The sequence below is a fragment of the Sphaeramia orbicularis genome, chromosome 16 (genome assembly GCF_902148855.1).
Source record: "Sphaeramia orbicularis chromosome 16, fSphaOr1.1, whole genome shotgun sequence".
Taxonomy (NCBI): domain Eukaryota; kingdom Metazoa; phylum Chordata; class Actinopteri; order Kurtiformes; family Apogonidae; genus Sphaeramia; species Sphaeramia orbicularis.
In genome coordinates this window covers 55,408,242-55,428,216 of record NC_043972.1, presented here as the reverse complement: position 1 = coordinate 55,428,216, position 19,975 = coordinate 55,408,242, and the positions used below count along the sequence as shown (strand labels likewise).

Below are 19,975 nucleotides of genomic sequence, written 5' to 3'. Positions count from 1 at the left end.
AACCCACACCCCCACGTCCAAAATCCCATATTGTCTCCCCTTAACCTCCCTCATGGTCCAGCCCCTCCCATTCCACCACGGAACAAAAGATCACCAAGCCCACCCCCCACTTCCCATGGATCATCACGTCTGTGAGTTTGACTGATGTGTGCCGGGTCCAGACTGCAGTACTGATACAAATAATGCCCTCCCCAGGAAAAGTCAGAACCCTATGGAGTTAAGGTAGCCTGTTCAATCCTGGTGATGACAGGAAACAGAAAAATGCTGTTAAGGAACGGAAGGACTCCCCCTTGAACTGCCACCTTATCGTGGTGGGGGAGTTTGTGTGCCCGAATGATCCCAGGAGCTATGTTGTCGGGGGCTTTATGCCCCTGGTAGGGTCTCCCAAGGCAAACAGGTCCTGGGTGACGGGCCAGACTAAGAGCAGTTCAGAGGCCCCTATGAAAAAGAAACATCTAAAGTACGTGACGTCGCCCGGTACGGCACAGCCGGGGCCCCACCCTGGAGCCAGGCCTGGGGTTGGGGCTCGTATGCGAGCGCCTGGTGGTCGGGCCTATGCCCACGGGGTCCGGCCGGGCCCAGCCCGAAAGAGCGACGTGGGCCCACCCTCCGACGGACTCACCACCCATCGAGGGAATCATAGGGGCCGGGTGCAGTGTGGATTGGGTGACAGTCGAAGGCAGGGGGCCCGACAACCCGATCCCCGGACACGGAGTCTAGCTCTTGGGACATGGAATGTCACTTCGCTGGGGGGGAAGGAGCCAGAGCTTGTGAGGGAGGTTGAGAGATACCGTCTAGATATAGTCGGGCTCACCTCCACACATAGCTTGGGCTCTGGAACCCAACCCCTCGAAAGGGGCTGGACTCTCCACTTCTCTGGCGTTGCCCGCGGTGAGAGGCGGCGGGCTGGTGTGGGCTTACTCATAGCCCCTCAGCTCAGCCGCCATGTGTTGGAGTTCGCCCCGGTGAACGAGAGGGTCGCGTCCCTACGCCTTCGGGTCGGGGACAGGTGCCTCACTGTTGTTTCGGCCTACGGGCCGAACAGCAGTGCAGAGTACCCGGCCTTCTTGGAGTCTCTGGGAGGGGTGCTGGATGGTGCTCCGACTGGGGACTCCATTGTTCTCCTGGGCGACTTCAATGCCCACGTGGGCAACGACAGTGAGACCTGGAGGGGGGTGATGGGGAGGAACGGCCTCCTCGATCTGAACCTGAGTGGTGTTTTGTTATTGGACTTCTGTGCTAGTCACAGTTTGTCCATGACGAACACCATGTTCCAACACAGGGATGTCCATAAGTGCACTTGGCACCAGGACACCCTAGGCCGGAGGTCGATGATCGACTTCATTGTCGTATCATCAGACCTCCGGCTGCGTGTTTTGGACACTCGGGTGAAGAGAGGGGCAGAGCTGTCAACCGATCACCACCTGGTGGTGAGTTGGATCCGCTGGCGAAGGAGGAAACCGGACCGACTCGGCAGGTCCAAACGTGTTGTGAGGGTCTGTTGGGAACGTCTGGCGGAACCCAATGTCAGTGTGGTTTTCAACTCCCACCTCCGGGAGAGCTTCTCCCAGATCCCGGGGGAGGCTGGGGACATTGAGTCCGAGTGGACCATGTTCTCCACCTCCATTGTCGAAGCGGCTGCTCGGAGCTGTGGTCGCAAGGTCTCCGGTGCCTGTCGTGGTGGCAATCCCCGAACCCGGTGGTGGACCCCGGATGTAAGGGATGCCGTCAAGCTGAAGAAGGAGTCTTATCGGGCCTTGTTGGCCCGTGGGACTCCCGAGGCAGCTGATGGGTACCGGAAGGCCAAGCGTGCTGCAGCCCAGGCGGTTGTGGAGGCAAAAACTCGGGTCTGGGTGGAGTTTGGGGAGACCATGGAGGAGGACTATCGGTCGGCCTCGAGGAAATTCTGGCAAACCATCCGGCGCCTCAGGAGGGGAAAGCAGTGCGCCACCAACACTGTTTACAGTGGAAGTGGGGAGCTACTGACCTCGACTGGGGATGTTGTCGGGCGGTGGAAGGAATACTTCGAGGATCTCCTCAATCCCACTGCCTTCCATAGAAGAAGCAGAGGCTGAGGTCTCAGAGGTGGACTCGTCCATCACCCAAGCTGAAGTCACCGAGGTGGTTGGCAAGCTCCTCGGTGGCAGGGCACCGGGGGTGGATGAGATTCGCCCTGAGTACCTTAAGTCTCTGGATGTGCAGGGACAGTCTTGGTTGACACATCTCTGTAACATCGCGTGGCGGTCGGGGACAGTACCTCTGGATTGGCAGACCGGGGTGGTGGTTCCCCTTTTTAAGAAAGGGGACCGGAGGATGTGCTCCAACTATAGGGGGATCACACTCCTCAGCCTCCCGGGGAAAGTCTATTCCAGGGTACTGGAGAGGAGGATCCGACCGATAGTCGAACCTCGGATCCAGGAGGAACAATGCGGTTTTCGTCCTGGTCGTGGAACACTGGACCAGCTCTATACTCTCCATCGGGTGCTCGAGGGTTCATGGGAGTTCGCCCAACCAGTCCACATGTGTTTTGTGGATCTGGAGAAGGCGTTTGACCGTGTCCCTCGTGGTATCTTGTGGGGGGTGCTTCGGGAGTATGGGGTCCGGGGCCCTTTGCTAAGGGCAGTCCGGTCCTTGTATGACCGAAGCAGGAGCCTGGTTCGCATTGCCGGCAGTAAGTCAGACCTGTTCCAGGTGCATGTTGGACTCCGGCAGGGCTGCCCTTTGTCACCGGTTCTGTTCATAATTTTTATGGACAGAATTTCTGGGCGCAGCCAAGGGCCGGAGGGGGTCCGGTTTGGGGACCACAGGATTTCATCTCTGCTTTTTGCGGATGATGTTGTCCTGTTGGCCTCATCGAACCTGGACCTTCAGCGTGCACTGGGGCGGTTTGCAGCCGAGTGTGAAGCGAGCGGGATGGGGATCAGCACCTCCAAATCCGAGGCCATGGTTCTCGACCGGTAAAAGGTGGTCTGCCCTCTCCGGGTCGGTGGGGAGTCTTTGCCCCAAGTGGAGGAGTTTAAGTATCTCGGGGTCTTGTTCACGAGTGAGGGAAGGATGGAGCGTGAGATTGACAGACGGATCGGTGCAGCGTCTGCAGTGATGTGGTCACTGTACCGGTCGGTTGTGGTAAAGAAGGAGCTGAGCCGAGAGGCAAAGCTCTCGATTTACCGGTCAATCTACGTTCCTACCCTCACCTATGGTCATGAGCTTTGGGTCATGACCGAAAGGACAAGATCCCGGATACAAGCGGTCGAAATGAGTTTCCTCCGTCGGGTGGCTGGGCGCACCCTTAGGGATAGGGTGAGGAGCTCAGTCACCAGGGAGGAGCTCGGAGTAGAGCCGCTGCTCCTCCGCATCGAGAGGGGCCAGCTGAGGTGGCTCAGGCATCTGTTTCGGATGCCTCCTGGACGCCTCCCTGGGGAGGTGTTCCGGGCATGTCCCACCGGGAGGAGACCTAGGGGAAGACCCAGGACACGTTGGAGAGACTATGTCTCTCGGCTGGCCTGGGAACGCCTCGGGATCCCCCCGGAAGAGCTGGAGGAGGTGTCTGGGGAGAGGGAAGTCTGGGCATCCCTGCTTAGACTGTTACCCCCGCGACCCGGCCCCGGATAAGCGGAAGAGAATGGATGGATGGATGGAACTGAAGGAGAAATGTGGCTCTATCAAAACACACAAAAGGTTTTCAAATGAGGTAAACATACTCTGTAAGCCACAGCCTGACACCCCCCCCCCCATACATGACACTTTTCACTTTTAAAACCCTTAAATTATCTTTATTAAATGTTAGGTCTTTAGCAGGGTTTACATTCGTAGTCAATGACTTTATTACTGAGCACAGCCTGGATTTTATGTTTTGAACTGAAACCTGGTTGGACCAAAACAACAGTGGAGCTGTTCTTATTGAGTCAACCCCCCCCCCCCCCCCTTCAGTTTTATCAGTGAGCCTAGAATAAACAGAAGAGGGGGTGGGGTGGGGTGCAGTCTTACTCAAAGAATGTAAGTCATCAGTGTAAACAGCTATCTGTGGGAAGTTTCCCTTCTTTTGATTATGTGCTTGTACAGCTGAAGGCATCATCCAGGGTCATGCTTTTAAATATTTATGCCCCCCTCCAAACACTGTGCAGACTTTTATGATGATTTTAGTGAACTGCTGTCTGTGATCTGTGTTGCTTTTGACTGTATACTTATTGTTGGTGATTTTAACATCCATGTTGACAACTTTCAGAACAAAGGGACTACAGACCTGAAAAACACTCTGGACAGTTTTGGGCTGACTCAGCAGGTAACAGAGCGAACTGTTTCATTAGAGAGATCTTCTGAAGTTTTCAACCCAGTTTCACAGTAACTTCAGTTTGTCTTAGTTTGAAAAACCTGGATAACTAACACCAAACGTTCGTTTTGATAGAATTATCTGTGTTGACTAAACTTACTTAGAAATCCAATAATTTTACAGCAAAACTTGTTTAACTGTAGTTAAAGTGCAAATATTTGAATGATTTCAGTAAACAGTAGTGGATAGATCTGGAATTATTTCTGCTAGATATCCTTTCATCCATTTTCTGAACCACTTGTGAGGTGCCGGAGCTTTTCCACTTTGGCTACCAGTGGTGGAAGGCAGATACACTGTGGACGGGTCAGTGTTAGAGATGGACAAATGACGCCTCATGAGGTGTGTGGCACAGTCCCATATAGGGCTGGGTATCATGGCCAATTTCCATAATCGATTCGATTTCGATTCATAAGGTTCTGAATCAATTAATCACAATTCGATTCGATTCGGTTCAATATCGATTCGATTCAGTATTAATTGAATGATTCAGAGTAATTTAGAGATACCAAAGTACAATTCTGAGTTGTAACCTCATTATCTGAGTACTGCAGTCATGCAACACATCAATACTGGTCTCAAAATTGATATTAGAAAGGAAATAAATATGACATTTCAGCAGTAAATTGCTGAATGTGCTCTGAAATAATGAACGGCACAGAAACATGTTTTTACAGTGGCTCAAAACGGACTTCGCCATCTTTACTCTGTTTTATGGCTGGAGGCTTCTACTCACTGGGGGGGTGGGGGGGTGGGGTGCGCTCCGTGATTGTTGGTCGGTGCGGAGCAGGGCAGGGGAGTGCACGTGCGCCGTGAATGTTGGTCGGGGGGGGGGGGGGGGTTGCGGTCGGACATTGTCACTTTCCTCTTCCTCTAACTCCATCCTCAGCCAAAGGTGATAGTATATGGATCCAAGTTACACTCAAAGAAATGGAAAACCCATGTAGTAATCCTTATGCAATGTATTTATGTTGAAAATATTTAATAAATTCATTTTTAGTGAAAAAAACAAGAGAGTTACATTACATTTAAATAATAATACAAGTCTTGGGAATATTCAATACTGTTTAATACAATTTAGTCAACGCAGTCACTTAAAAAATGAAGTTTGGCATGTTTGCCGCAGTGCATTATGGGTAGTGGGTACTATGTTGTAAATGTGTTATTTTTATGCTCAAGAATTCAGCGGGGTTGTTGTGTTAGTACTAGTTTTGACTTAATATGTGTATGGCAATGCTTATTGGACTTTTTGTTTATTTTTTCTGTATTTTTGTAATTTGTAAAGTTGCACCCTGAGTGAGAGCCATTGGCAGAGCAATGGCTATCCTGTTGCGGTCATAGTGGATTGATTATTCCCAAATGTCAGCTTCAGAGTACAACTTCTGTTAGCCCCTGGTGAAAAATCTAATTTTTTGTAAGATTACCGTCTGTGTTACAATGTCAAGGCAATTAGACAAAACAGTATACAATAAAGTCAGCATGCATAATAAATTCAAGGTAACGGTGTTTCATAAATTAACAATAGCAATATTTAGTACATTCAGTGTGTTTAATAAATTGAACATAATGATGTTTAGTAAATTTAATATAACGACGTTAAGTAAATTCAACATGTTTATTAAATTCAATGAAATGATATATAGTAAATTCAATGTCTTTAATTGATTCAATGTAATGATGTATACTAAATTAAACGTAACAGTATTGAGTAAATTCAACATGTTTAATAAATTCAACTTAACTGTGTGATGCAGCACTTTATTAAGACGGTTTGCTGAAATTTAGTCATGTAGTATTTTTAAAATTTAAATAAAAAAGTTTTGTGGGACCGGTTGACGTTATCTTATTATTTAAATCCAATGTTCTGTTTTTTTGAGTATTGTTTTCCAAGAACGACCGGCTTCCGCGACTCGCCGGGCAGCCAGTTCCTTCCCACTGCAGGTTGGAGTTTGAGGCCAGAGGACCTCCAGCTGAGGGGGTTTCCCCACTGCGTCTTTTCCGCGAGCTAGACCAAGTCTTCCCCAGAGGTTCACAGACGGAGCCGCCTGCGGTTCCGCGTACTCCCGGTCCTGCTCTGAAAAATCGATCTCATCCACTATTAATCGATTACACAAAATTAAAATGAAATCGATCTAAAATCGATTAAATCGATTTTTTTTATCCAGCCCTATTCCCCTAATTGTGTGGACACTGTGTGGACACTGTGTTGGTGTGTGGCTTAATGGTGACATCTGGTGGACTTCAAAAATCATTGCAGGCTGCCTGGATTCAGAGTGTGGAGTGCGTCGCTTCACTGGACGGTGGACACCAAATGCTTAATTACTGTGTTTACTGAATAAAAGGGATTTGGATGTATTCCAATTAATTTGAACATAAACAAAATATTATAACTAATACGGTGTGTCAAATGCAGAATTAATAAAACAACAGGTTTAAGCAGAAGTGAAAATGTGAAATTAAAGTGAAAGTTTTGTCCAAATCCTTTTGAACATTGGAGTGCTTGTGGACTTGTTACTGGGGGGACAAGGCAGGGGTTACACATTTGAATTAAGGAAAAGAAGTTTTTGCAGTAGCTGGGCGATTGTGTGTATTTAAATAGTTTGTGAAACAAGCAGGTTTTTTTGTAATGTTTTGAAGTAATGGGGTGTATTTTCATTTCATTTTCATGTCATTTATTTTGTTCAATTCAGTTTTATTTGTATAATTCTATATCACAACAAGGTTTTCTCACAGGGATTTACAGAATGAGTTGGATCTGAAAACAAACAACAGTCAAATGAACAGCAGATGAAGGAAATGGATGATTGTCCTGGGCACCCCCCGTCCTTAGACCCTCCTTCTGGACAAAGAAAAACTCCAAAAACCCGAAAAGAGAAACCTGAGGGGGAAGCACAGGGAAGGACAGACCCACTCCCATGGACGGACAGACTGGAGATGCACCAGGACTGATGGACGTCCATTTACAGATGGAGTTCCAGTCTGGACAGATGCGGTAGGGTGGGGGCACATGAGGGGGTCCATCTCAGATCCCGTCTTCATTGGGCCCCAGGCGGCTACATCTGAAACAGTAGCCCCTCCCCCTTTCAGTATTCACTGTTGACATGTTGGCAATAGCAACAGAACTGAAGTGGATAGAAGAGATGCACATTCAAACTGTTGTTCTTGGCTCAGATTCATATCCTTCTTTAATGGAATTGCAGTCATTTACATCTGAGAGTAGGCAGGACTGAGTTCATGAAATATATGAAAACCTCCACAGACTGAATAACATGAGTCATTTGATCCCATTTCTGTGGATACCAGCACACAGGAGAGGAAAAAGAAATGAGACAGTGGACACATGAGCTGAGAATGCTGTAAAACTAGAAGAAATGATGAACATCCCTTTGAGTAAATCTGAGGCAAAGGCAAGAATTAAAAGGAACATTTTCAAAGAATGGCAAAACAGATGGGATACAGGAAAACATCTGTATGCAGTTCAGCAACAAGTGGGAACGGAGAGAATAAGCAAAAGGAGAAGAAAAGAAGGAGAACGTCTAAACAAGGCTGAGGGTAGGACATACAAGACTGAAGAAAAGAATGAAGCTGATCAGGAAGCATCTACAGGATTATGGAATTACTGCCAAGAAGAAGAATCAGTTCAACATGTTTGTATTCACTGTCAAAAGTACACCCAAGAGTGAAAGAGATTAAAAAAGGATGGTTACATTATTATTGTTATTATTATTGTTGTTATTATTATTATTATTATTGCATTTTGTGTACATAGATACATAATTTATTTATTTTTGTCAACTCTGGTCCACACTCCATCATAGTAGGGGGCGGTAATGCACCTTAACGCTAGGTGCCACCTGCCGTAAAAACTAAAGAAGAAGAATCAGTTCCGGTCCACTGCTCCACAATCAGTATCAAGTGATGGTGAGATGAAGCCTCATGAGGCATCAAACCACATGAGCCAACTGGTTCGAAAAAGGGTTCATTTCTCGAAGCTTCATGTGCACACGAAACCACCTACTGTCCATGTTTAGAATCACAGGCAGCTGGATCTGAACCACAGAATCTGTAATGCATTGAATTTTTGTGTTCATTATGGCTCTTGGGAATGACTATGAATAAAAAAAATGTATGACCAAATAATTTCTTTACATAAATTATCACATATGTGTATAATAAAATATTATTGAATGTATTCTCTGTGTGTAAATTTTCCCCAAATGGAAGTATTATATGTGGGAGGTTGTGCAACGTTTTTTTTTTTTTTTTTTTGTCACTTTAGGAAAATATCATGGACTTAAACAGGCAGAAGACAGTGAAAGTACTTGTGGAACTAGGAAGAGGACACTGAACATGCTTGTGAAACTTGGACAATTATGTACAGGACAGGGGAGATTTTATTCATTTTTATTCAGAAATAATAGTTTCTCAACAGTTTTTGGTTTGACGTGATTCCTTTTTTTTTGACACAACCTCTCCAGCCTTTGAAAACACTCTTTCACATGATACAGAAGATGCACAAATATGTAAGAGCAAGATTATATAAATTGGGATACAGTAATTTTTTGTCTCTCCCGGTACTCCAGATAAGCAAACCTTATGTGTCTGAAATAATGTTAGATTTATTTTATCTTATTAGGAGTTATCAAATCCAAATGTTCCCACACAGGGGATATCCTCCTCTTCTTCACTGGCTCCATCCTCTTACTCATCCTTCTCTTCTCACTCTCCTAAATCTTCAAATGATCTCTCTCTCTCTAAACTCTTCAAACTATCTCCAAACTATATAAACGCTATCCAAACTCTGGTATCCAAACTCTGTTCAAACTCTGCACTGACCCTAACTCTCAATCAAAAACCCACATTTTGAACAGAGGTTTTTACTGCTGTTAAACCTGAATCACATAGAACCACCTATGAACCACTTCACGTGGCACATCCGGGCAGCAAAGCTTCGGACGTCATCATTTGCGGCTCCTCCCCTAAATGAAGCAAGCCTCTATACGCGCTTCGCGGAAACGCCCCCTCCATTACTCGACACGCGCTTCGAAGCCTTAGCACTTCTCCAAACATCACCATCAGTAATTTATCGAGTTTGAAAGCTTCAGTGTCTGAGGTAACATCACTCCACACAACCGTTGTGTCACTACTGTATGTATTGTTGTGTCAGTTGTGCTTTTGAGCAGTGGGGTTGACCACTGAAAGGACTGACTTTATTCCTTTGAAAACTTCCATTTTGGGGGAAGGTTTGGTGTTAGCATGGGTAGGCTACTTACGGGACTGGTGCTAACTTTACCAGTTCATTCATTCTGGAATTGTTCTGTACTCATAAGGAGAAACAATTGAGCATTTTCAGTTTGACTATTCTAGGACTGAGGTCCAAGCAGAAAACAGTGTTTATCTGTGAACACTGTGTGTCTGCCAAGCTCTGCTCTGAGAACACACACAATAAGGCATTCACCAGCGGATAGCATAGCGGCTAATAGCATGCTAGCGTTAGCACGGACGACAAACTCATTCAAAACTAAACATGAACAAACTCAACAGTATCCTTATAGGATGAGTCGGATCTTACAAACGCCAAGTTACAGAAGTTTGTCTTCCTCTAACTCATGAATAATAACTTTGAATGAATGTGTTCTGACGGCGTTCCACTCAATGCAGGAACATCAGTCCCTCCAGAACCCAGAGGTAGGGCCAGATTTCATCCACCATTTTATACAAGCGGAGTTCATGGAAGTGTCACAACTGTGTTTATATAGAAGGATCTGTCCAAGTGTGTTTATATAGAAGAATCTGTCCAACTGTGTTTATATAGAAGGATCTGTCCAAGTGTGTTTATATAGAAGGATCTGTCCAAGTGTGTTTATATAGAAGGATCTGTCCAAGTGTGTTTATATAGAAGGATCTGTCCAAGTGTGTTTATATAGAAGGATCTGTCCAACTGTGTTTATATAGAAGGATCTGTCCAAGTGTGTTTATATAGAAGGATCTGTCCAAGTGTGTTTATATAGAAGGATCTGTCCAAGTGTGTTTATATAGAAGGATCTGTCCAACTGTGTTTATATAGAAGGATCTGTCCAAGTGTGTTTATATAGAAGAATCTGTCCAAGTGTGTTTATATAGAAGGATCTGTCCAAGTGTGTTTTTATAGAAGGATCTGTCCAAGTGTGTTTATATAGAAGGATGTGTCCAACTGTGTTTATATAGAGGGATCTGTCCAACTGTGTTTATATAGAGGGATCTGTCCAACTGTGTTTATATAGAAGGATCTGTCCAACTGTGTTTATATAGAAGGATCTGTCCAACTGTGTTTATATAGAAGGATCTGTCCAACTCTGGACACCAGCTGTGTTCTGATGACGATTACAAGCTGTGAAAGAGAGTCCGGCAGATCAGAAAAACAGTTGTTTTTATCGATGTTGAGTCTTTGTTCCAGAAACTCATTACAAGGACAGATATCATTTAAAGTTTTAAAATGTGTTTATCTTTTGGTGATATGGGTAGAGTAAGGTGTCTGCTTCTAATCCTGACTATAATCTCTGTAGGATAATCTTTGGACAGATTTGTCCTTTTTAATGATAAAGGAAAGAGATTAGACATAAGGGCACCACGTAGGATGTAGTTAGTGTGTGTGTGTGTGTGTGTGTGTGTGGGGGGGGGGGGGCTGAAATCTCGCTCCATTCTATCAGGTACTGATGCAAAGTCAGAAATGCCCGTTTCTTCTAACCTTCTAACCAAAAACAATCTTGACGTATGATTATTTTTATAGTGGTTTTTCGTGCGTACACATTTTTGTCCATAAGGGTGAGCAGAGGTTTTTTTTTTTTTTTGAGGGAGGCACAGGGGTTAACAAGCCAACAATACAGAATTTGCTGACAGACTATATAGTCCCATTTAAACACAGATGTAGCTCATATTATATTCAGTCTGATCTGTGTTTGATATCTGTCCAGTCTCAGTGGTGTAGTGTGTGCAGAAGGGGTTCATGGGTGTGTCAGATAAATCTGGTGCCATTTCACTGAGTAGAAGCAAAATGACTGAATTTTAAATATGTAGAAATTTTCCAGTTTGCACTTTGCAGACGGTCCCTAAACCTTCGCTCACAGACTGGCTCCACATTCAAGGTAGTGCCGTCTACTGATGGTTAAGGACCGTTTGTTTGGATGTAAACAGGGTTGTAGTTTCTTCTGTGTGTTACCAAAGCTGCATACGGCTGTCATTTGTGTCTCAATGATTATTGAGCCTCAAAGTGTGAATCAGTGAATTTCTTGCCAACTTTGTCGTGGTGAGTCTTTGCGTTCTTCACGTAGGCTGCATGTATCTCTGTATTGTATTGAAAGCCCCGAACCAAAACGGTTCCACCCTACTTTTCAGTCACCCAGTCGCCCCAGTTCTCAGTCAAATTTAGTCCCTCCCCAGCCAGCATGTCCATGTGGGCCCCAGAAGGGTTCCATTTGGGCTGCATAGAAGGGTCCCATGTGGGTTTGTCCACAGTTTCCATGGTGACCACACATGTTTTTGACCAGAGCAGAATCAGAATCAGAGATCTGAATATGTCATATTATTTATTCTTCACACTATTTATCCCACGATATTTATCTTTCATGTTATTTGCACTACTTAAATTCTATGTCTTACAAATATCTTAGTTTGCAATAGTTTTTATTTTTTAATGTAAATAACTGTGCCTTTTACTGACATTTGTTGTTCTACTGATATTTGTTGTTGCTCTACTGATATTTGTTGTCTGTCTGTAAAATTCTTGCACTGAACCTTAGAGCTTTACCTCAGTTTTGTTATACTTGCTACAATGACAATAAAGAGATTCAAATCTCTGATTCTGATTCTGCTCTGGTCAAACACATGTGGAGTCACCATGGAAACTGTGGACAAACCCACATGGGACCCTTCTATGCAGCCCAAATGGAACCCTTCTGGGGCCCACATGGACATGCTGGCTGGGGAGGGAACACTCATTAACTCCCTCTTCAGCCCCAACATTAGTGTGTGTGCTGCAGCTGCTCTTACACCTGTGCTGTGGGCGTCGACCTAACTTGACATAGCTCTAGTGTGATTGGTTTGGTGCGGCACTGCTTAATTATGATTGACTGTTCTTATGTCTGTCTAAACATGAACGAATGAATTCTATTGAAATTGTATCAAGCATGTTTCATATTTCTATCGAGGAAAAGTTATATCGTGATATATATCATTTTATGGCCCAGCCCTTGCTGGTTGCTACGTCGTCACAATCATGGACCGCTATCGCCCACCCCCACCCCCACAGCTCCAGATCAAGTGTGTTATTAGTGAAATAAATGGCTTCTCCTGCAGAAGTACAGGCTGACAGGGGAAAATGCAGAGCATCTTCGTTTCCTCCATTATAACCCACAGCTCCTAAACTGGGAATATTAAGAACTAGGTCAATAGTATTGGAAGTGGGGCAATATGCATATTATGCACGGTTCATTTTCAGTTGTTTTTGGTTTTGTATTGCTGTTGACTCTTTCCTTATCTTAGGAAGGCCATTTGCACTACAAGAGATTATGGAAGTGCACTAAAACTTAGGCCTAAGCCAGTGGTTCTTAACCTGGGTTCGATCGAACCCTAGGGGTTCAGTGAGTCAGTCTCAGGGGTTCAGCAGAGGTCAAGACACACACTCGACTCATTAGTCGGGTGTGTGTGTCGGGCTAGGTCCGTGTATGTAAACAAACAACTTCGGAGACTCTTTCTCTGATTGACATCCAATATACGCGGTGCATTGTTGTTGCTTATAGCACTACAACACATCCGGAAGTGTTTCTAATCTCTTCCATTCGTCTGACGATGAATTATTTGAGTATTTTCCACATTGTTGTTATGACTTTTGCTACTTCCTGTTAACCACGGAGGCAGCCATGTGTAGCGTTTGTTTACATTTTTCGGTCACCGCACTGGTCAGTTACAATCACGTGACAACCGACGCACCGTCGCGGATGGAGAAATCTTATTACGCTAAAGCCGAGCTAGTGCCGTAATAAAACAACGATCACAAAAATACTGAAGGAGTATAACGAGAACTTTTTTTTTTTGATACACTACATGCAATTAATTTTTTTTTATGTCAAAATTGCGTGGTTCGTTAAGTTCGGAGCGAGATGAAACGAAAACTGGGTTGACGTGACGGCCTACACATACATATACACAACAGCAGAAGTCACACTGATTTGCAGTAAATATTCATTATTATTGTAGCCTGATGGAAATTAGGTGATGGGTGTGTGTTAAAATGTTAAAAATGATAAATAGCATAAATACAATAAGTTCATTATGGAAAACATAAGGTAAAAATTAAAACCATTTCAGTGTGGTTGTATTAAAAGGTCAAGTCTTTGTGAAAAGGTATGCAATTTGTTGTAAGTTCATGCACTGTATTGGTTTTGTTCTTTGAACACAGTGATGTTAATGCACGGTTCATTTTGTGCACCAGTAAAACATATGCCTGTGTCTTGAATTTGAAAAAAATCATATCGTATTTCTTAATAAAGAAGGGTTCGGTGAATGCACATATGAAACTGGTGGGGTTCAGTGTCGCCAACAAAGTTAAGAACCACTGGCCTAAGCATTAAATGACTCAGTGGGAAATGGTTCCTTTAAAATTCACTATAGGACACTGTGCACTATATTATGCTGCTTGCTTGTTGCTACTGTGTGCAATCCTGTAAGAATTTTAATTATGGTCAAATATTTATTTTCAAAGAAATTACTTGAAAAATTAAGAGCACTGAACTCTTTTAGTTTTGCTTTTTATTTGAATGTATGTTTGATAAAGTTCAACAAGAATGAAGCTGTTAAATGCTACTATATGCAACATTACTTGTTCTACCTCACCTTTCTTCCTCTTTTTACTATTTGTTAAATGTTGTTTTAAGTTCAGTTATGTTTCTTTTTTGTTTAAATTGAGACTTGTAACATTTGTTATCATTGTGTCATTTTTATTATGTAAATTGAGGGAGCAAAAGCAATATCATCTCAAGAAAATCGGCAGCCTGCATCGGTCATCGGCCAAGGTTGATGAAAACGAAAATGGTGTCGGCATCAGCCCTAAAAAATCCACACATCTACATATTTTCTTGTACGTGTGTGAAAAAGGTGACCAGTTCCTGGACTCCAGCCACTGCTGTTTACATTAGCAGCAGGGATTTGGAAACCAAAGGGATTTGTGATGTCACACTAGTCATCAACGGAATAATAATAATAATGATGATAATAGAAAACATTTGACAGACAATAGGGCCTTTGCAGCCAATTCTCAGCCCTTGGGCCCTAATAATACAGTGAATTGGTCTGACTTTACTTTCAATGACCAAACGGAACAAGTTTTTTCAGAGTTTTGTAATTTTGTAACTATTAAAAGAATCTGCCAACACTGGAGAGAACCTGACATTTTTCATCATCAATTTCTCTGTTATTAGTTGCTTTTTCTGGTCTCATACAGAAAACACAACTCTTAAGGAGAACCCATCAAATATTGGTTGTTTTGAAAATGTCCTGTCGATGACCTGAATAGTTAATTTTGTCTATCTGCTTAATCTGGTCCTGAAGAGATGTGTTTGTTCTGTTCCATTCCATTGCATTTCAGTGACCACCTCTTCTTCTTTCTCTTTGTTTCGATGTAGAAAGAAGCTGAAGGTGGATTTTAAGTGAAACCTAAAAGTTGAATCAGGAGAAGATCACCTGATTCCAGCAAATATGGAAGGAAAACTCACTTGTGACCAATGTGGGAAGACTTACACCCACATGCATCACTTTAAGACACACCTACGCATCCACAATGGAGAAAGACCATATGAGTGTGACCAGTGTGGGAAGACTTTCACCCGTATGAGTGATCTTAAGATACATCTACGCATCCACAGTGGAGAAAGACCATATGACTGTGGACAGTGTGGGAAGACTTTCACCCAGAGGAGTAACCTTAAGACACACCTACGTAGCCACAGTGGAGAAAGACCATATGAATGTGAACAGTGTGGGAAGACTTTCACTGATATGAGTAACTTGAAGAAACACGTACACATCCACAGTGGAGAAAGACCATATCCCTGTGAACACTGTGGGAAGACTTTCACCCAGAGGTTTGTCCTTAAGTCACACCTACGCATCCACAGTGGACAAAGACCATATGGCTGTGGACAGTGTGGGAAAACTTTCATCAAAATGAGTAACCTTAAGACACACATACGCATCCACAGTGGAGAAAGACCATATTCATGTGAGGAGTGTGGAAGGCTTTCATCAGAAAGGAGGTGCTTAAAGTTCACCAACGCATCCACAGTGGACAAAGATCATATGACTGTAAACAGTGTGGAAAGACTTTCACGCAGGTGCATCACTTTAAGGGACACCTACGCAGCCACAGTGGAGAAAGACCATATAACTGTGAACAGTGTGGGAAGACTTTCACTGACATGCATAACTTTAAGGGACACCTACGAATCCACAGTGGAGAAAGACCATATCACTTTGACCAGTGTGGGAAAACTTACACCCGTATAAATGGACTTAAGGCACACCTACGCATCCACAGAGGAGAAACACATCAAAACAGTTTGAGTGTTACCAATGTGAACAAAGATTCTTGCCACACTCTGCTCTCTTCTGCCATCAACACAGATGTGAATCATTGTCTGGACCAAACAGTACCTCAGCATCAGATGACAACAAGAAATGCAGTGTCTGAACCAGCAGTACTGACTTCTTTTGACAAGAACATCAAACTTAAAAACCTCCAGATCTGGCTCCATAGAGTCCAGCTGTAAGGCACACCTATGCACCCACAGAGGAGAAAAACCATAAGACTATGATTGGTGTGGGAAAGCTTCCTGAGCCTTGTCTGCATGATGTTCTCACTGTCACATTCACCACAAGAAGTTGATGTACCCATGTGATAAGTGCACCAAGATCCTCTGGTCGTCCAACTTTTACAAGTGTCACCAACAGACTCATACTGGACAGAAACCTTACCAGTGCAGATTTTGTGACAGATCTTTTATCACAGGTTCACAATGTACTAAAGAAGAATGTGCCAAAACTTTCCACAAAGGATACAAACTGAACATACTGCTACTTATTGACTTTGTGGACATTTAATCAGTCACTTGTTGTTGTGATTCTGTTGCTGGTTGGGGTTCTCACCTGTTCATTGTTCACAAATGAAACCAGCTACTCCTGTAACAATTTTCCACAATAGTTCTGTGCAGTTTAAGTTCAAGAAAGGCAACACCACCACAGTTATAAAATGACAGAAAGCAAAGTATTGCAGACCGCCTTTCTTTTTTCCAAATGTTACTTTTATTATGTGTATCCAACATATTGTGGTGAGATTTTTATACTACTTTTTCCAAAATTACATTTTTATAGCATATAAAGTTTGGGACTTGGAGATTTTAGGCATTTGATCAATTACCATGAAATTAGTGTTTTTGTTGTTTTTTTGATGGTTTTACTTGGAACTGGATAATAAAAGTTAGAGAAAGTAAAGATATTTATACCTACTTTAAGGTACCTTTTCCAAATTGTTTATAAATTATAGATAACTATGTGAATGTTGCATGTCTTTTTCTTTGATTAATACTGCAACTCTTACTTGCCACTAAATATTATAATAATCCATCCTGATCACATGGTTCCATAACATTGAAGCTTCCAAAGTGTACACAAATATGAATTAACATCAACTTATGTATTGGTGAAGAACAGGGTGGGTCAGAATTACTCACATTTATTCCCTTTTTAGAATTTATTAGGTATATGGAACAAACATTGGGCGCATGTGCAACAGAAATTTTGGTTCCAGTGAATTATCTAGAATTTTTTTTTTTTTTTATCCAGTTTCTTTCAAAACGTCCTCACTAGAATACCTATGTAATTTCATGGCCTATAGGTACCTATAGGAAGTAGTGGTTTTCTTCTGCTGCCATGCAGAGTGGTGGCTTCCTCACACTCCTACCAAATGAGGTAGAGAATTGGGTGGAGGCTTCTGTGTCTGACTTTATCTGATCGACTGAGTGTTTGAGTTCCCTCCTGAGGAGATGATCAGTGAGATTGAAGTTCCAGCAGAATGCACAAACTGTCATCTTTTGTTAGCAATGAGAAAAGAATAACATTAAGGTACTCAATTTGACCTTTTTCTTGTATTAGCTATGTTGTATATAATAAAGTTGGAATTCAGAAACTTAGTGTTTTTTTTTCTTCCTCTGTACTTTGAGACTATAGTTCAGTGGTGCCAACCTTTTTTTTACTCCTGACTCCATTTTAACATCACAGATTTCTGTCGACCCCAGACATTCAAAACAGAGACTTTTTTTTTTTTTGCCAAAATTGAACTGTTTTTGACCCTGTAATAGTTTTCTAGCCTCTGTTTCAAATCCAGGTTAATGTTAGAGGACATTTAGTCTATATAATGTATATTATTGTGGATGGAGGCAGTAAATCCAGGTGTAGATTACTGCACAAAGGGAGAATTGGATTTTCCTTGGTTAGGATATGTACAGTCAGTCCAGCTGTGATTTACAAGGAGGACAATTAATACTGAACAAACAAGAACTGAAACTGAATTATGAAAGAGCTGCAGCATCTGAAACTACCTGTCAAATGTTCATTGTGGTCAAACAGAACCACAGAGAAACAGAACCACAGTGCTGCAGTTTCACAACCACAGTTTGTCTGATATGGATTGGCTCTGTCAACTCACCACAGAGTTTTATTAGTAAGTTTTTTATTTCATTTTTATCAATTATTAGAAATTCCACATAACCCCATTTGAATTCCAGGGGGTCTACTTGGAGGACAGGAGGTCTGCCTGGGGGACAGGGAGTCTACCTACCATCCTTTCCTCCTGACACCATACACAGACCCCCAGGAACCCCAGCAGGCCTACAGTCATGTCCATACCAGGATCCAAATGACCTTTGACTTCCTGAAGGCACACTTTCACTGTCTTCACCACTTAAGGTTCAGCCCTTTGAGGTCATGTGACATCACTGTGGTCTGTACTGTCCTCCACAATGTGGTCTGAGGAAGGACTAGGACCCCCCCAGAGTACATCACACATGGACTGGGACAATCCTCCCATCTTCCCTGATGACCAGTGGTCAGCTGGTCAGGGACCAATGTGTGTTCAGTTATTTGAGTTAATATGCATGTTTTAAATTTCAGTTCAGTATGTCCTTGTTAGGAAAACACAAGGCTTGGACCCAAATGCACCAGACAGACAAAACAAGCTTAGTTTGAGTATTTATTAACTCAAAGTATAAAAGTAAAAAAGATATCTTCACAATCGTGAAATCAAAAGTCTAACAAGATCTTCACATGCATGGTATCAAAAAATTAACAAAAAGGTCTTCCCAAAACGTGGTTTCAAAAAGTAACACAAAAATCTTCTCCGTTGAGGAATCAAAAAATATAACAAAAAGATCTTCACAAATGTGGATTCAATAAACTTACAAAGCATAGATAAGCAGCACAGGCAATGGTCAAAGGAGATGGACTTGGCAAAGCATGGAAGACACACTGACAACAGACACGAGGAGAGGGGGGCATATAAAGGGTAGAGGGATAATGAGCCCCAGGTGAAGACAATCAAAGGAATCAGGGAGGACGCAGACAAGACAGACACAGTGCACACAAATGAACAAAACCACTCACCAAAATAAGCAGGAAATGAACGAAACCAACAAACAAATTACTAGCACTGCTGAAGACAGTGCGTCACAGTCCTACATTAGCAGAAGAATCGTTTTTTTTTTTTTTTTTAATTCAGTTTAAATTATTTGGCCTCTTACGTTCTCTCATCATTCACACAAAAGCCCTTGATGTTGTGAATCACCACTCAGAGGTTTTGAAACAGGACTTTATTGATCTGCTGAACCAGTGGCGGCTGCTCGTCTTTCAGACAGGGGAAGCTCATTGTCGGCTTACATAAAAAAAAAAAAAAAAAAAAAAATTGTCAAGTTATTTAAACATACATTCGGCCCTCTGTTCCTTTTAAAGAAAATGGTCAGTGACCTTATCATACCAAGTAGGCATCTTTTCCAGGGAGCGGACCAGTGTCCTCTCAATGTCCAGCAGAGCTAGGCTGCTTAGATTGCCTTGGCCTATTGTGTTGCAGGTGTAAGACTTTAGCCTTTTTAAACTAGAGATGCTGCTTTCACTCCGACCTAGCCGACAGTTTGATTGATTTAACTATCTACAAAACGGTATTAAACTCGAACAAGAAATGATTAAATTATGGAACTGAAACAAGAAAACGCTGAAATTATGTTAAGTTCAAACAAGGAAGTACAATGAGTGTGTTTTATTTACAGTGCAAGAAATGAACGAGTAATTTCATAGTGGTTTCTCTCTCGATTTCACAGCAGAATGCACAACCGTATTAAACTGAACTGTGTCAGTGAAGGAGGAGATCTGAAAACAGCTGTCAATCAAACGGGATTCAGCCTTTCGACTGATCCTCCAATCAGCACGTGGGATTCTGGCGTCCAGCCTGGCCGAGCTCCGCCCACAGCTCCATTCACCCCCAGAGACGCCCAGCGTCCGGGGGCGGAACAACATTGTGGCATTTATCCAATTACCGTCCAGTTTTGAGGCAATGAAAAAAACTGTTCC

At 43.0% G+C, this 19,975-nt stretch overlaps 3 protein-coding genes and 1 pseudogene across 3 annotated transcripts in view; 2 read left to right on the top strand and 2 right to left on the bottom strand.

Moving 5' to 3' along the window:
• Positions 1 to 19,975, bottom strand: part of LOC115436241 (NLR family CARD domain-containing protein 3-like) — a 1,147,354-nt gene that overhangs the window by 269,517 nt on the left and 857,862 nt on the right. The window lies entirely within an intron of this gene.
• The window catches only part of LOC115436275 (zinc finger protein 664-like), a 1,196,486-nt pseudogene that overhangs the window by 795,437 nt on the left and 381,074 nt on the right, over positions 1 to 19,975 (top strand).
• The window catches only part of LOC115436287 (zinc finger protein 431-like), a 676,852-nt gene that overhangs the window by 296,545 nt on the left and 360,332 nt on the right, over positions 1 to 19,975 (bottom strand). The gene's annotated exons all lie outside the window — the stretch shown is intronic.
• On the top strand, positions 9,367 to 17,534 carry LOC115436314 (zinc finger protein 239-like). Its single transcript, XM_030159158.1, has 2 exons — positions 9,367 to 9,440; positions 14,986 to 17,534. Exon 2 carries the CDS (start codon positions 15,059 to 15,061, stop codon positions 15,863 to 15,865), a length of 807 nt encoding a protein of 268 aa, XP_030015018.1. The 5' UTR covers positions 9,367 to 9,440; positions 14,986 to 15,058; the 3' UTR covers positions 15,866 to 17,534.

Coding starts and splice junctions, on each gene's coding strand:
- LOC115436314 (XM_030159158.1), top strand. CDS start 15,059: ATGGAAGGAAAACTCACTTGTGACCAATGTGGGAAGACTTACACCCAC.